Source organism: Melanotaenia boesemani, chromosome 3 (genome assembly GCF_017639745.1).
Source record: "Melanotaenia boesemani isolate fMelBoe1 chromosome 3, fMelBoe1.pri, whole genome shotgun sequence".
Taxonomy (NCBI): Eukaryota; Metazoa; Chordata; class Actinopteri; order Atheriniformes; family Melanotaeniidae; genus Melanotaenia; species Melanotaenia boesemani.
Genome location: NC_055684.1, coordinates 32,393,979 through 32,408,208, shown reverse-complemented (window position 1 = coordinate 32,408,208; position 14,230 = coordinate 32,393,979). Strand labels below are relative to the sequence as shown.

The 14,230-nt window shown below is 38.2% G+C and overlaps 2 protein-coding genes across 2 annotated transcripts in view; one reads left to right on the top strand and one right to left on the bottom strand.

Moving 5' to 3' along the window:
• Positions 1–6,180: 6,180 nt before the first annotated feature.
• On the bottom strand, positions 6,181–9,414 carry fam72a (family with sequence similarity 72 member A). Its single transcript, XM_041981470.1, has 4 exons — positions 8,823–9,414; positions 8,534–8,611; positions 7,841–7,965; positions 6,181–7,699 (listed from the first exon to the last, which is right to left on the bottom strand). The coding sequence occupies exons 1-4, from the start codon at positions 8,972–8,974 to the stop codon at positions 7,605–7,607; spliced, it is 450 nt and encodes a 149-aa protein (XP_041837404.1). The 5' UTR covers positions 8,975–9,414; the 3' UTR covers positions 6,181–7,604.
• An 846-nt stretch (positions 9,415–10,260) lies between these two features.
• srgap2 (SLIT-ROBO Rho GTPase activating protein 2) overlaps positions 10,261–14,230 on the top strand; it is a 52,081-nt gene continuing 48,111 nt past the window's right edge. Inside the window, exon 1 of the mRNA XM_041980127.1 lies at positions 10,261–10,829. Coding sequence (XP_041836061.1) covers positions 10,763–10,829 — 67 coding nt within the window. The 5' untranslated portion in view covers positions 10,261–10,762. The remainder of the gene's footprint in view (positions 10,830–14,230) is intronic.

Sequence of the window (14,230 nt, the reverse complement as noted above, 5' to 3'; positions counted from 1 at the left end):
TTGTCATTTTTGAACCTAAGCTTTGCATGTTAGATTGTGTTTCTGTATTTTACTGGCATCACAAAGGTCAAATTTGCTAAGTATATTCTTCACATGAAAACACAGATACTGTTCAATAAAGACTATTATGATTCATTTAAATTTTAATAACGTAGGATTTTACTGAGGTGTACGTCTTTTGAACTTGCTGATACGTTTAGGTCAGGGCATAACTTAAAATGATGTCAAAATAAATAAATGAATGAAAAAGAAATAATAAACTGAAAAGTAGTCTTTTGCAGAAAAAGTAGTCACTTTAAACTATTTGTGAGTAGTTTTTGTGAAGACTAAAAAGACATTGAAATATGAGGAAAACAAAGCTAGCAGGATTCATGGTGAGGACATTCAAATAGAACAGAACTACAAGAGCTTGAGGACAGTTTTTGATTCACAGCTAAATTTTGAGTAGAACAAAACTGTATTGTTAAGCGGGGGGGGTCACCAAAGAGTCCATCTGCTACGTAGTTTCAATACATTTGGTGTCTGCAAGAACATTTTTTGTAACTTATATCACTGCTTCATTAAGAGTTTGTTAATTTTCTCCTTTTATGCTACTTCAAGAGGTTGTCTGTTAAAGAAAAAAAGATAAATTACATGGTGTTGGTAAGGTCTGCTCTAAGATTATTGGAGCCAAACAGAAAGACCTGAGTTCTCTTTGGGAGAAAAGATCATTAGTAGCCAGCCTGACCGTGTACTAGAGAGAAAATTCTCCCTCGTGCCCTCTGGTTGACGATATTATGGGCCCTCTCAGTAACAAATAGATACGCAGACTCCTTTATTCATTCAGCTATCAAGCCACTGAATGCTGAGAGCAATTTTTAAAAATGACTTTCATTTTTATTGTTATTGTTTGATGGTGTTTTAGGTATGACAAGTGGGTGGTGCTCTAATGTGCACACCATTTGCACATTGTGTCAGTGGTATAATTATGGTTTGGGTGTGTTTTATTATTCTATCTTCTATTTATTTTCTTTTAATGAACGGGCTTGACTGCATATTAAGTGTATTTGCACTGATAATTTTCTAAATCTGAAAAAAATTAATGTAACGTATTGAGTGTAAACATGGCTGTGAAATTCACAAAAATACATTAACATATCTAGTTTTGCTTTTTTTTATTTTTTATACAAACTTTATTTGTGTTTTTTGTTTTTTCTTACATTTTCATTTACTCAGAAAAAAACACCTCCGACTGGATCGGTACTGCAGATTTTTCCCACTTGTCATTCCAGCTGTGATCCAGCAGAGTGCGCCACAGTGCTTTACCTGAGGTCTTCTACCAAAGCGTGTTGTATCTGCTTTACTAGCCTTTCCTGCAGGGATCCCCAATCCTGGTCCTCCAGGGCTGATGTCCTGCAGGTTTTAGAAGTTTCCCTGCTGGAACACACCTGACTCATACTGATGGGTAACTAGCAGATTTGTGCAGATCAAGCTTTGTACAAATCTGAGTCAGAATCAGGTGTGTTGCAGCAGGAAAACTTCTAAAACCTGCATTACCCTGGTCCTGGAGGACAGACATTGGGGATGGCTGCTTTATTACAACTGAACTCTGCAGGTATGAAATTGTAATCAACAACTGGCCCCAGGTAGTGTAGCTACAAGCTCTGCACATCAAAATTACAGCTACACAGAATATTTCTCTTATGTCTGACAGTGGTTGATGGATACCTTCTTCATAACCCCGTTAGTTCTGTTTCATCTGTATATATACACACATTTATCTTTATTCTATGTACATTAAGTTTTCGTCAGGTAATGTAATTCAGTCATAACACTATGGGCTTTTTCACTGCAGGCATTTTGACTTGAACTAGGACTGCATTCCACCTCTGCATCTGTGCATGTTGGTTAGTTATAGAGCATCCACCATAGCCGAACTTGCTTTATGCTGAATGCAGTCCTCATTCATACAACAGCACTTGTCTCACTTTTCCAGGTCTATCATAGAAAAAGGTTAACTCAACATCAATCTGACAAGAAATCTAATCAGATAGTATTGAAACACTTGTGTGGCACAAAAAAGGCATTTATCACAGATGTTTTGGTGTAAATTTATTGTTATGTAAGGCTGATTTTATTTTTACTTATGAAGTCTTTCAAAATAATTACTTTTTAAAGGTAAAATTATGTTTTTGTCTTTAAATGATACAATAATTCCAGGTGTTTTTTGTTAAACATGCTTTCTTTGTTTTGCTTTTCCCCGAGGCACTAAGTATTTGAAAGGAAGACGTTTCATCACAACAGTCATGTTATTGCAGGAGAAGCAGGTATAATGAACAACATCAATCACGGCTCCATCTCCAGGCTGGCTCCACACTGGCCTACAAGGACATGAAATTGGAACAATGTGTAAGCTGCAATGCTGGCAAAGCCACAACTCAAAAAGCCAAACTCGATTCATCAGTAGAGATTTTCAGGTCTGCTGTTGAAGAAGCAGACAAAATACTTTGATATTGTTATTAACTGTATGTTATAATTATGTCAACTAAAACATAAAACAAGCAGATGGATGGGCTGAAAGCAAAATTATGCTAAATAAATTAAAAACCATTGTTATGTGTGCATCATTTGAAATGAGTGGAAATGCAACAAAAACCGTATAACCCACATGAGTCTGTTTTTTTTTTTTTTTTTTTTGTTTGGTTGTTTGTTTTTTTCTTTCTTTTTTTTTTTTTTTGCACTCCCTTAGTTACCCTTGTCATGTCCCAACAGCAGCAGGGAATGTTTCACATGGAGGCATGCAAGAACAAATTCCAAAACTGCAAATGGATCAGTTCAAAAGAAGAGCAAGCTTTCATGCTGCATGCTGGTTTACAATCAGTCTGAAGAGATAGGAACATAATGTAGATAACTTAGGATCATATAGTACTGAACACAGAGGATAAATTACTTTTTTTTTCCTCTCAAAAATGGCTCTCTACTTCTTTTAGTTTTAAATATTCTTTTTGTAAATAAGGCACATCCTCTCTGGTTTGACCATCCAGCTCCGCCTCTCTTTAATCTTACTCAGTACATCTACAAAAGATTATGTGAATATCCTGAACAAAAGTACTCTAAATAGTGTAAACTGTAAGAGAGCTTGTGGATATTTACTGACAGGGCCAGTCTCTTCAGAGTAATCTTGCCAGTAAATGTTATGATTTATTGAATGGCAACATATACATTAAAACAATAAAAGGGAACACCTAAATACATCTTAGATCTTAATAAATTAAATATTCCACTTAAAAACCTTTCTTCATTACATATTAGAATATGGTGAGAATAAAATAACAAGGATGGTCAATGGGAATCAAAATTGTTAACCCATAAAGGTCTGGCTTCAGAATCATACTCGAAATAAAAGTGGAAAGATCAGATCACAGGCTGCCCAACTTCCATGGAAATTTATCAAGACAATTCAAAATAAGGTTCAGTGGTGTGTGTGGCCTCTATGTGCTTGTTTGCACTCCCTGCAATGTCTGGGGGTGCTCCTGATGAGACAATGGATGTTGTCCAGAGGGATCTCCTCCCAAACCTGGATCAGGGCATCAGTTAACCCCTGGACACTCTATGGTGTGACGTGGCTCACGGTGGGTGGAACAAAACATGATGTGCCGGAGACGCTCGGTTGGATTCGTGTCTGGTGAACGGGCAGACCAGTCCGTAGCATCAGTGTTTTCGTCATGCAGAAACTGCTGACATGCTCCAGCCACGAGGCAGAGCATTGTCCTGCATCAGAAGGAACCCAGGTCCAACTGCAGCTGCATGTGGTCTGACAGTAGATCTGAGGATCTTATCCTGGTACCTAATGGCAGTCAGGGCATCTCTGGCTAGCACATGGAGGATCCAAGGATATGTCTCCCCAGACCATCACTGACTCGCTACCAAAACAGCCATGCTGGAGAATGTTGCAGGCAGCTGAATGTTCTCCACTGCATCTCCAGACTCTTGTCTGTCACATGTGCTCAATGTGAACCTGCTCTCATCTGTGAAAAGCACAGCGCGCCAATGGCCAGTCTGCCAATCTTGGTGTTAACTAGGAAATGCTAATCAGGCAACACAGTGTTGGACTGTGAGCATAGGCCCAGGACCTCACACCACCCTCATGGACTCTATTTCCTATGCAGAAACATGCATATTAATGGCCTGTTGGAGGTAATTGTGTAGGGCTCCGCTAATATTCTTCCTGTACCTCCTTCCACAAAGGAGCAAATAGGGGTCTTGCTGCTTGGGTTGTTGTGCTCCTTTGGCTCCCTCCACTTCTCCTGGTATACTGGCCTGTCTCCTAGTATCTCCTCCATGCTCTTGACAATGTGCTGGGAGACACAGCAAACCTTCTTGCCACAGCGCACATTGATGTGCCATCCTGGATGAGCTGAAGTACCCGAGCAGCTTCTGTGGGTTGCAAACACGATCTCGGTTGCCTCCAGTGAGGACACTGGCAAAATGTAAACATGACCAAAAATCAGCCGGAAAGGATGAAGATGGGGAAACGGTCTGTGGCCACCACCTGCAGAACCAATACTTCATGAAGGTTGCTTGCTAATTGCCTCCAATTTCCACCTGTTGTTTTTGTACAACAGCAGGTGAAACTGATTCACAACCAGTATTACTTCCTAACTGGACAGACTGATATCCCAGACTTTGGAAATACTTTGAGTTACTTGGTTTTTATTATGTATTCCCTTTATTTATTTTTTATCCTCAGCTTAACATAATGATTTACATATTGAGTTTCACTTTTAATGTTTGATTTTTTATATTTCACCACTGAATAACATCTATTGCATGCCATTCTAAGAACAAATTCTTCTTCACTTTTTCCACGTGTTAGGATTACTTGTTTTCCTTTCCAAATAAAAGCAAAACGATTGAGTGTGATGTGCTGCACAAATTAAGAAAGCTTCCTAAATAAACTGGTGTTTCATGCCTCAAAAGAAAACTGCATTTGACAAATTCATCAATAATCTTCTGCAAATCTTTCAGCTGGATGAGCCGAAACAAGTAGAAAGAAATCATTTTAAGCTGCCATTTTTACACAGAACATGGTCTTGTGTACCCCAGCTTATTTAGTAGAGTTGTAAAAAAAAAAAAAATAAATAAAAAAGCCAAAAATATGAGGAATTGATAGATTAAAACTTCCAGAATAATTCTTCCTAATTTTAGGATCCAAATTAGGTAACAATAATACATAAATAAAGTTCAGAGCTTTTAAGATATTTTGAAAAAAGAAAAAGTTTATTAATTTAACAGGCATACAAAACAACAAAACATTATTTTAAACTACCAATGCAGTTTCAGTGCAATTCCAAAATATATATTTTCAGCAGGGCGTGTTAATCAAAGTCATTCACATCAGAAACAGCCATTTAAATAGTCTTATCAATTTTCATATCATTATCATTGTCCTAGCCAGAGGAAGATCACGCGTGATACCTTTTTGAGGTAAAATTGTACACATCCAATTTTTAAAAAGGTACAAAATAAAGCAATACACAAAAAATTAAATATATTAACAAAACCATACTTACTACAGCACAATACAGGCTAAAGCATTTGTAAACCAGTTTGTTAAAAAAACAAACAAAAAAAAAACTGTGGTTATACAATTTGGTTGTTGAATTTAATAAATACCTTGTTGGTGAACCATTTCCAATCCACACACACAGTGTTTGGTGTGAAAGTGAACACACTGTCAGTTATAACTTTGTAAAAATAATAAAAGGCTTCCTCCTTTGTTAACGGTTTTCCATAACTGAGCACTGCGGCACAGATAAACATGGAGACCGATTAACATGGCAAAAAGCTCCTCCTTTTATCCTCTGCCTTCAGGGAAAGAAGTTTGACATTCAATATTTGCTCTCTCAACAATACAGGTAAATTTCATTTACTCACAGAAAGAGCGTTACTATACAGGATAATAGTATAAGTGGGCCACAGAAGTGAAACGGCAAGAGCTCAAAAATCACACTTCCAAAAAAAAGTACATATTTGAGTTGCATCTGGAGGATTTTTAACCTGGTTAGTTACATACAGCAGAGTTTACAGTTTATTGGTAGCTCACTGTCAGCAAACACATCTGTAAAGCTAAAATATTTTGGGTTATGAGCTTTACAGTCTGGTGTTTGTACCGTCTTAGACATCAAAATGGATTCTTTCAAAGTATGAAATGTTATTCTATAAGGTGACGACAAATTCAAGAACTATCCTTTTAAGTCAGCCTATAAGCTAAATACTGATATGTTCCACAATTCTTTGGGGTTATCTTTTTCTTCTCATGTGCTACAGGTATGCTGCTACATAGAACAGTGGTGCAACAGAAAAACCGCATAGACCATGACATCTATTTAAGGCCATGTTTTCATTATTTATCTTAATAATCCTCATGGAAAGATTGAAAGGTTGTGACAAAAGTTGGCCTCTGTTAGCTCCGATTCTAGCTATCCTATATCACTCTGGGGATTTTTGTATTTTCCCTTAAAAAATAAAAATAAAAATGTTATCACGTCTGGACGATAACTCCTCTTACAACTCAGAGGTTTTTTTTAGTCTTGTGCAAAAGCAAAATCCCTTTCCTATATTAGTATGTTAGTATGAGAAACTGCTATGGTCTGATTCTGGTGGGAGTAATGCTGCAATTAGAAGTGTAACAAACAGTGTATTAGCATCAACATTTAGCACTGATAGAATGCCAAAATTGTAAGGTACCTTAAATATGCTTTTTAAAAAGCGAGGTTCTTGTACGTCATTCAATAATTGTGCCATTTCTCTAATGAGATTTAAAATGCACTCAAGGTTTCATTCATCACCCAGCCACACAGCGAGATTATAAGCCTTTAAGACATAATAGATGACAGGAGTTTTTCTTATTTTCTATGTATAGATTATACAGTAACTGCCATTAACAAAAGATGGCATACTGTGTTCATCTCCTCAAAGAAAAAAAATCTGATTTAACATAAACAAGCATAGCTTTCACAAGTCAGTTCCACTGACTCATCATATTACACCCTCAGTTGTCATGAGGCTGATCAAAAATATAAGCTCAGGAAAGCAAACTGCACTAGATTAAACAACCTAGTTGTCATTCTCAGTTAGTTCAAGCTACATGTTGTATATTAGTCCATGGAAATTCACAGAAGAGCGAAAAGGAGTGAAAAAAGTATTTGTGAATGTGTGTGTGTCTGTGCTTTAACAGTGAGCAGTAAGGGGGCAAAGGCTTGACCACAAATTAAAGGGTAATTCAACACTTGACTGCAAAACAAAAACTTTGGGGCATATCTGGTTCATGGCCACACCCCATCACCGATGTCACAGCAGGTGTTGTGCATCATTTGTTAAAGGTAAAACACCTGCTGTGATGTCACTGTTGGGGTATAGCCAGACGTGCAGTTTCCTCTAGCCACGTTTCAGCCCACCCAAAGGAGTAAAACAAAGCTTATCTGTCTTATGAGTTGCAGTGCTAAATTACTCTTCAATGCTTCTCTTTTCTGTCACATCCCACCATGGTTTGTATACTTTTTTTTTAGCTCCACCACTTGAAAATCAGCCTCCAGGTGCTCTTACACTGTCCGTTTCCCTCTCTACCTAATACACTCCTCCTCTGATGGGCTTTCTGATTCTTCATTATCGCTGTCATCCAGTTCAGGAAGATCTCCCCAGAGGAGCAGATTCAGACCTGTGGACATATTTGAAGAAGACTTATGAGCAAAAACACACCAGGTTAGAACTGCACAGGTGTGTTTTTATTAGAGAGAGAGAGAAAGAAAGAAAGAAATAAAGAAAGACCAAACAAAAAAAAATCTTTAAGTACACTGACCTGTCGCATCAAGTCTATTGAGAGTAGATACAGCGTCACTATTGAACATCCAGAAATGGCCGTTGTTACAGGAGAGCAAGCAGGGTTTACAGGGGGCTACCACGTGATAACCCACAACATTGCCGCTGGAGGTGGGAGGGGGAGAGAATAAAGAAGAAAAACCGAGTCAGCATTTCAGTGGGGGTACTTTGGAAAAGTGCTAACTCAACTAGTGGTTATCTATTATCTAACAGATGTTTGTTTTTACCCTGTGTAAAACAACAACAAAGGCCTGGGAATACAAAAGAGGCTCTAAAATTCCCTACTGTAGCACCAGGGTCTGCTCCAAGTAATAAGCTGAAATAAATGCCAAATGACAGAAGCACTGAAGCAATTAGCTGAGTGATTCTGAGGGAAAATTGCTCAGCAACATTTTTTAATAACATTTTCCTCTATTTTCAGGTGGAACATCAAATACTTACCAGTTTAGTCTTAACAGGAGAATTAGCTTAAATAACATTAAATAATTTGTACTGAATAAAACAAGTGTCATGCAACTGTACAGAGAAAATAATTGTAATCTGCAACTGTTATCAAAAAGTAAAGTAGTGGATGTGTTTGAATTGCTGACAGCAGCTTACCATTTCACTAACATTTCACATACTGATGTGGCCTTGTTTAAGTAAACCCTGCAAGGTACTGAGGTTTACCTACCACTTCAAACATGCGATGTCTCTCAGTTTGCATTTGCAGCTTTCAGTAGAGTAGCAGCTGGCCACAAAGTCAACAGTTCTTGGGAAGGGTGCGTTCAAAGAGAAACAAACACAGGCATAAAAGGATGCAACTTACTTTAATCACAACTTTATTCAACAAACAGACTAATCATAGCTATTTCTTCACTTTTTTCCAACAAAGTCAATAGTTTTTGTCAAGTTCAGTCTGTTCTGCATGGAAACAACAAACATAAAGAAAGGCCAGCACCGCAAACATAATTAGCACCTACCTATTTGGAGGTATATCAGTCGAAAACAGCTCAACTTCGGTGTCTGCAAGCAGCACTGCTTTCATGCCTCTCGTGCATAGCAGACTCTCGCAAAAGATGCAGTTCACCTGGGTAACGCACTTGTTCTTAAAATTGGCGTTGGATGTAGACATGTCGGTGTAGCTCAAATGGACGAACTCTCTCGGTTTTTCTGCCCACAGGCAGGAAATGAACCTCAAAACAATAAACAGATATTTATGTTGCGCTCTATCCGTTCAGTTCGGTTAAATTACTATGGATTTAAGTTAACTTTACAAGCAACAGCTCTAACGTCCTTGTGCAAACGTTAGCTTTCTCCTAGCGGTAAAACGGAAGGTAGTTAAGGTTAGCTCGTGGAACAGACACTCCGATAATCCGCGATGTAATGTCTACATGAAACCTGGCGGGCTATATTAATGTAAAATACACGACATCGATTAATAACTAGCCCGTTTTACAGAGCATCTATATGTGTGCGGTTAACAGCTAACTAAATAGCTGTCAGCTTTGTTTACAACTTCCTGGTATTAAAAGGCACTTCCTGACACTATCTTTAAAAGACCCTACACCTGTTTCTGATTGGATACAGTGCTCTGTAGTAATTGAAGCCATTGGACACTTTCTGGCAAATGCTGCATTTTATTGGTTAGAAATTTGAGCGAGACGCCATCGTCCAAAAGAGCTATTGGTGCAGTTGGACGTCATTTAAATCAATTTTCACCAATCGTATTGTAGGAAGTTGTTTCCCAAGGCGGGGCTATTGGTAAAAAAGTTTCTATTATGGTATTTAGAAAATTTTGTATTTTAAATGTACATTAAAATAAGCTATTTTCTTTCCTTATATCTGTTTACCCTTTCGATTGTCGAAAAACGGTTTATCCGCCCAAATATAAAAACTACGACACTACAATTTCCCTTTGGAATTAACCTTTTAAGTCCTATAATAAAGTATTTTGTTCGTTTATTAATTCATAAACGGATAAAAACGGCAAACTAACATTAGATAGCAGTTCAAGCTCGATTTTTTTGGTGCTAATTTGTTAAGCTAGCTATTTCATTTGAGTTGAGTTTAGTATAAACTTTTGTTTGTCCAGTCGTCGGTTATAACTTTACTCCATGTAAAGTTGCCTTATTTTAACCAGTTTTGATTACTACCACAATTCTATGAGGCTGCCGTACAAAACGTAACGTACAAAGTGTGGAATGAATATTTATAACATTTTTTCCTTTGGTGATACATTCCTTGTCGTTTTATTTCTTTTTTAAATTAAATGACGTGGTCATATAATACACACGACATTTTGATAACATATACTTGGTGTTTCCAGGTTAATCAAATGAACACTATGCATGCATCAATGCCTGTCCTGCGCACTGGGGGCTGCCTCCATCCACTCCATCACCACTTGGTTTCCTCTATCTCACTTCAGGAGGGGGAAGAAGAGAGCAGATTAGTTTAGACTGACGGTCGGGCAGCAAAGAGAAGTAGACTCTCGGAGGCTTTCTTTTTTCCGTAACACAAAATAACTTTTAGGAAGGGCTGACTCACAAGTTGTGCTGGGGTTTTGTTTATTTGTTTTGTTTTGTTTTTTTTTTTCTTTTAATTTTTTTAAGGGAATGACTCTCCTTTCAACTGAAGTTGTTTGCTCCGTAACCGGTTATGAGGAGTGTGTGAGGCGGATACAGCAGCAGCAGCGCCAAACTCACAATGCGCCCTGAGTGAGCTGAGCCAGGGAGACAATACAGATCCACGGGCTCGCCGAGGAGCTGCAATCTCTCATCTGGGCTCTCATTTTATCTTCAAAGCCAGTTCCAGGGTGGCATTCCTCCTTTTTTTTTTAAATCCACGACTGATTTATTAAACAGCTGAGAGAAAACTGACTTCACAACGAGGACGACTGGTTGGATCTCCAAACTTAGCCATGACGTCTCCAGCGAAATTCCGAAAAGACAAGGAAATCGTGGCCGAATATGAAACTCAAGTTAAAGGTAAAACTTTTAAAATGGCATTCAGATGTTAAAATACAGCGCCCGTGGAGGCGATAGAGCCTTAAATCTGCGCTTCCATACTGTGTAGTGTGTGTTTTCCTAGATGTAGGTGATTGCATTTTCCCCCTTCCTTCTTTCCTTCAGCCTCACCTCACCTCTCCTCTCAGTAGTAAGGCTTAGGTTTGCCTTTGTATTACACCAACCATTTATGGAGGTTAATTGTCATTAATGTGGTCACTTATATTTAAATAATGACAATCATGGATAAAGACACCATCATGTCTTGAAGCGCGCAGCGCATAGATGGCTAACAAAAGCAGGAGAAAAAAAAACCGCGCAAAATAAATTAGCAGTGTTGTCCAAATGTGGTCTCAGTAGTCTTTAAAAAAGAAAGAAACGAAAGCTTCGGTTGAAGGTGATGTGTAGACTACCCGGGAGGCTGGGGTTTCGACACTGAGCAAGGCAGGGCGTTTTCTTTCCCTTTCAGTCTCCTGTCTATGCTGCTCGTTTGCGCTGTCGCTCGTTCAAGTGTGAAACGCAGATTGCAATTAAATGATCAATTTGTATAAAGGCTTGCTCATTGATCTGACTTCATAGGGGGCCGCAAGGGCAAAGGAGACCAACCCGAGTGGGGGGAGCAGATTGTAATTGTTAGATAGGGGCGTTCAGATGTTAACTGTTTGCTGACTGATTGGTGTGAGTGGATTTTTCTGTCTCCAGGCAGGTATAGTGGATTCATTATTTGTTAGTGACCTGAATGCTTATCAGATCTGTGTGGTAATCTGGTTCATACATTTAGCTACAGAAGAGGGCTAAAAAGCAGAGACCATGAAAGGGGAGAGGGATGAAGAGGAGGAAGGTTGAGAATATTATCCTCCAAGTGAACTGCATGTTTGCAGTGCTACTGCAGAGCCAGATTACTTGATAAGATGGGCCACTTCTTGCCTCATCACTACCTCTTCACACTTTCATTTAGGAGATATTCATGTATTTTTCTATTTTTCTACTGTTTAGTAGACTAGCCTCAACAAATATCTGGACCCGCTTCCCTGTTATAATATTTTCAAAATTGCATGTCTTTTAGTTTCTTTGGGATCTAAGGTCTATATTTTTTACACATCAAACCTTTCTTCCTCTTTAGGGAAGCATTAGAATTTGATATGTTCCCCTAATTCGCCCAGTTTTTTTCTTAGAATTCCTGTCAGTTTCAGGTAAACCAAGGTAACTAAACTTATTTCACTGTCATCCCACCTCCTATTAAGCTCCTCTGCTTGTTTACATGCCTATTTGAAAACTCCTATGGTTTTCACCACAGTGACATTAGTGTTGTTGTCTCTGTCTCCTTTTAGACTACCATTTATGCTTGGCAGCCTGTGTGAAGGCTCTCTATCGGTACTGCATTGTGAGGGCTGTCTGCCATGTTTGTCAAACTGTGGACTTAATGTTTGTCCATCGACCCTCTGCATTGATTTCTTCTGTCAGTTACTCCACTGCTCCCCAGTGAACAGCTATATTGTGCTGCTGCCTCTTCTCTCCGTGCATTTTTCCACATACCATCTTCATTTTCTGGTTCATTGCTAGAAGTGTAAACCTGTGTATCCACATTGTTGTTTTAGGTGTGTTTGTTCCATATAGAGGTTCCTGCAGATGATGCATGTCTGGAGTAACATTCCCAACAGGCTGCTTCTCCAGGAGAAAAAAATTCCCATAATCCTGTCCACTGCTGTTTGAGGTTCTATAATGGAGGGCATGAAACAGCAATGCAAAAGGAAGATGAACATCATTTTTCTTTTTCAAGTTAAAAAATCTACTCTTGATTTTCATTCCAGCTAGCTAAGGAGGGCTCGTACATACCTGCATCTCTTTGCTATAATTAGCAAGAATAGACTGCATGTTGCAGTCATACACTGCAGCATCACGGGAGAAAAAAATGTAAATCCTCCATGAATAACATTCATAGAACTCTGCAGCAGTATAGGTAGATGCACAAACACATACATATTCACACTGAAAGGCCTCATGGTGTAAATCAAGCACCCGATGGATGTATTTGTTCAGAGTATTTAAAAGACTTCTATAAAAGTCTTATTGTAATTTATCTGTCAGATTCAACACTTCTCTGAAGTCCCATCATCCTCTCCTAAAACATCAAAATACTAAAAAAGTTGATGGAACTTGACTGTGCCATCTAAACAACATTTATACCAATACAAAGATGTGAAAACCCATTAAATTTAACTTAATATGAACAGTTATGTTCCATGATGCCTCTGTGTTCGTTTGATTCTCATCTTTGTGTTTTATGAAGAAAAATAAACTGCAAATATTATTGGGATATCAATGGAGATTGTGGTCTCACCTGCTGAGGAGCAGTGCTTTGCTTTTTTGATGCACACTCATGTTTAAGTATGCACATCTTTTCTCGGTCTGTTCACACAGGCAAAATGCTGATCTGGTATTCTGATTGCATTGCTGATGCAATACTTCATTTCACATCCTTAAAATGATTATTTTACTATTTATCCCAGTGTCTTATTTTTTCTTGGACTCTTTTATTACTTTTATTGCTGTCATTATCTTTTTTTTTTTTTTTTTTTTTTTTTTTTTTTACTGAGCATCACTTTGATCAGCATTTATTGTTGTTTTTAAAGTGCTTTACAAGTAAAGTGGTATGATCTTAATTAAAGGCATTCTGTGGAAGGATATCAAGATTTAATTTTTTTGTCCCTATAGTCAATAGTAGATATAACCAATAACAATAACATTAAATAAAGTACCTAGCTGGTGGCTAACATTTTGTACAGCACTGCGTTGGATGTGTTCAGAGAGAGTTCAGAGCAGAGGGCACACCATGACGCCAAAAGATCGATAAATACACTCACGCTTTCTGTAATACTCGTCATCTTTTCACTGTCCCAGAATCTTCTCTCTTCTCTTATTAGTGAGTTTTGGTGCCTTAGCCTGAGTTAGCTGCGTGAACTTGCAGAATTAAGTTGAGTGTTTCAACTTTAGTCAAATTGGTTGTACAGAATGAAGCTATGTCCCTAATGCCATGTTAAATACTCAAATTATAGACATAAGTGGCTAGTGGACTGCTCTTGTTTTCCATTTTAAAATTTCTTTATCCAGTAGACACATTGGTCCTGCAGCAACTTTTTAGAGCAGCCTTACTAGTGACTGACGGCACACATTGGAGTTTAGATGTACTTATTGATACTGATAGTGAAAAAATAACCCTCAACCAGGCCCTGCTGACAGGTAGAGAAAGGATGGTTAAAGTCATCAGATATACATTTGGGCAAATGCTACAAAGTAATATGGAGTCTTTCTAAAAGCTCTCTGGTCTAATGGCTATCACTTTTTCCACTCAGCAAACTTCCCACATTATTTTAGTGCTTTAA

What these genes read in the sequence shown, in the direction of transcription:
- fam72a (XM_041981470.1), bottom strand. Translation starts at nt 8,974, where the DNA reads ATGTCTACATCCAACGCCAATTTTAAGAACAAGTGCGTTACCCAGGTG. An exon ending in ACTGATATACCTCCAAATAG is followed by an intron (nt 8,612 to 8,822) that starts GTAGGTGCTAAT and finishes ACCCTTCCCAAG; the next exon opens with AACTGTTGACTTTGTGGCCA. An exon ending in GACATCGCATGTTTGAAGTG is followed by an intron (nt 7,966 to 8,533) that starts GTAGGTAAACCT and finishes TCCCACCTCCAG; the next exon opens with CGGCAATGTTGTGGGTTATC.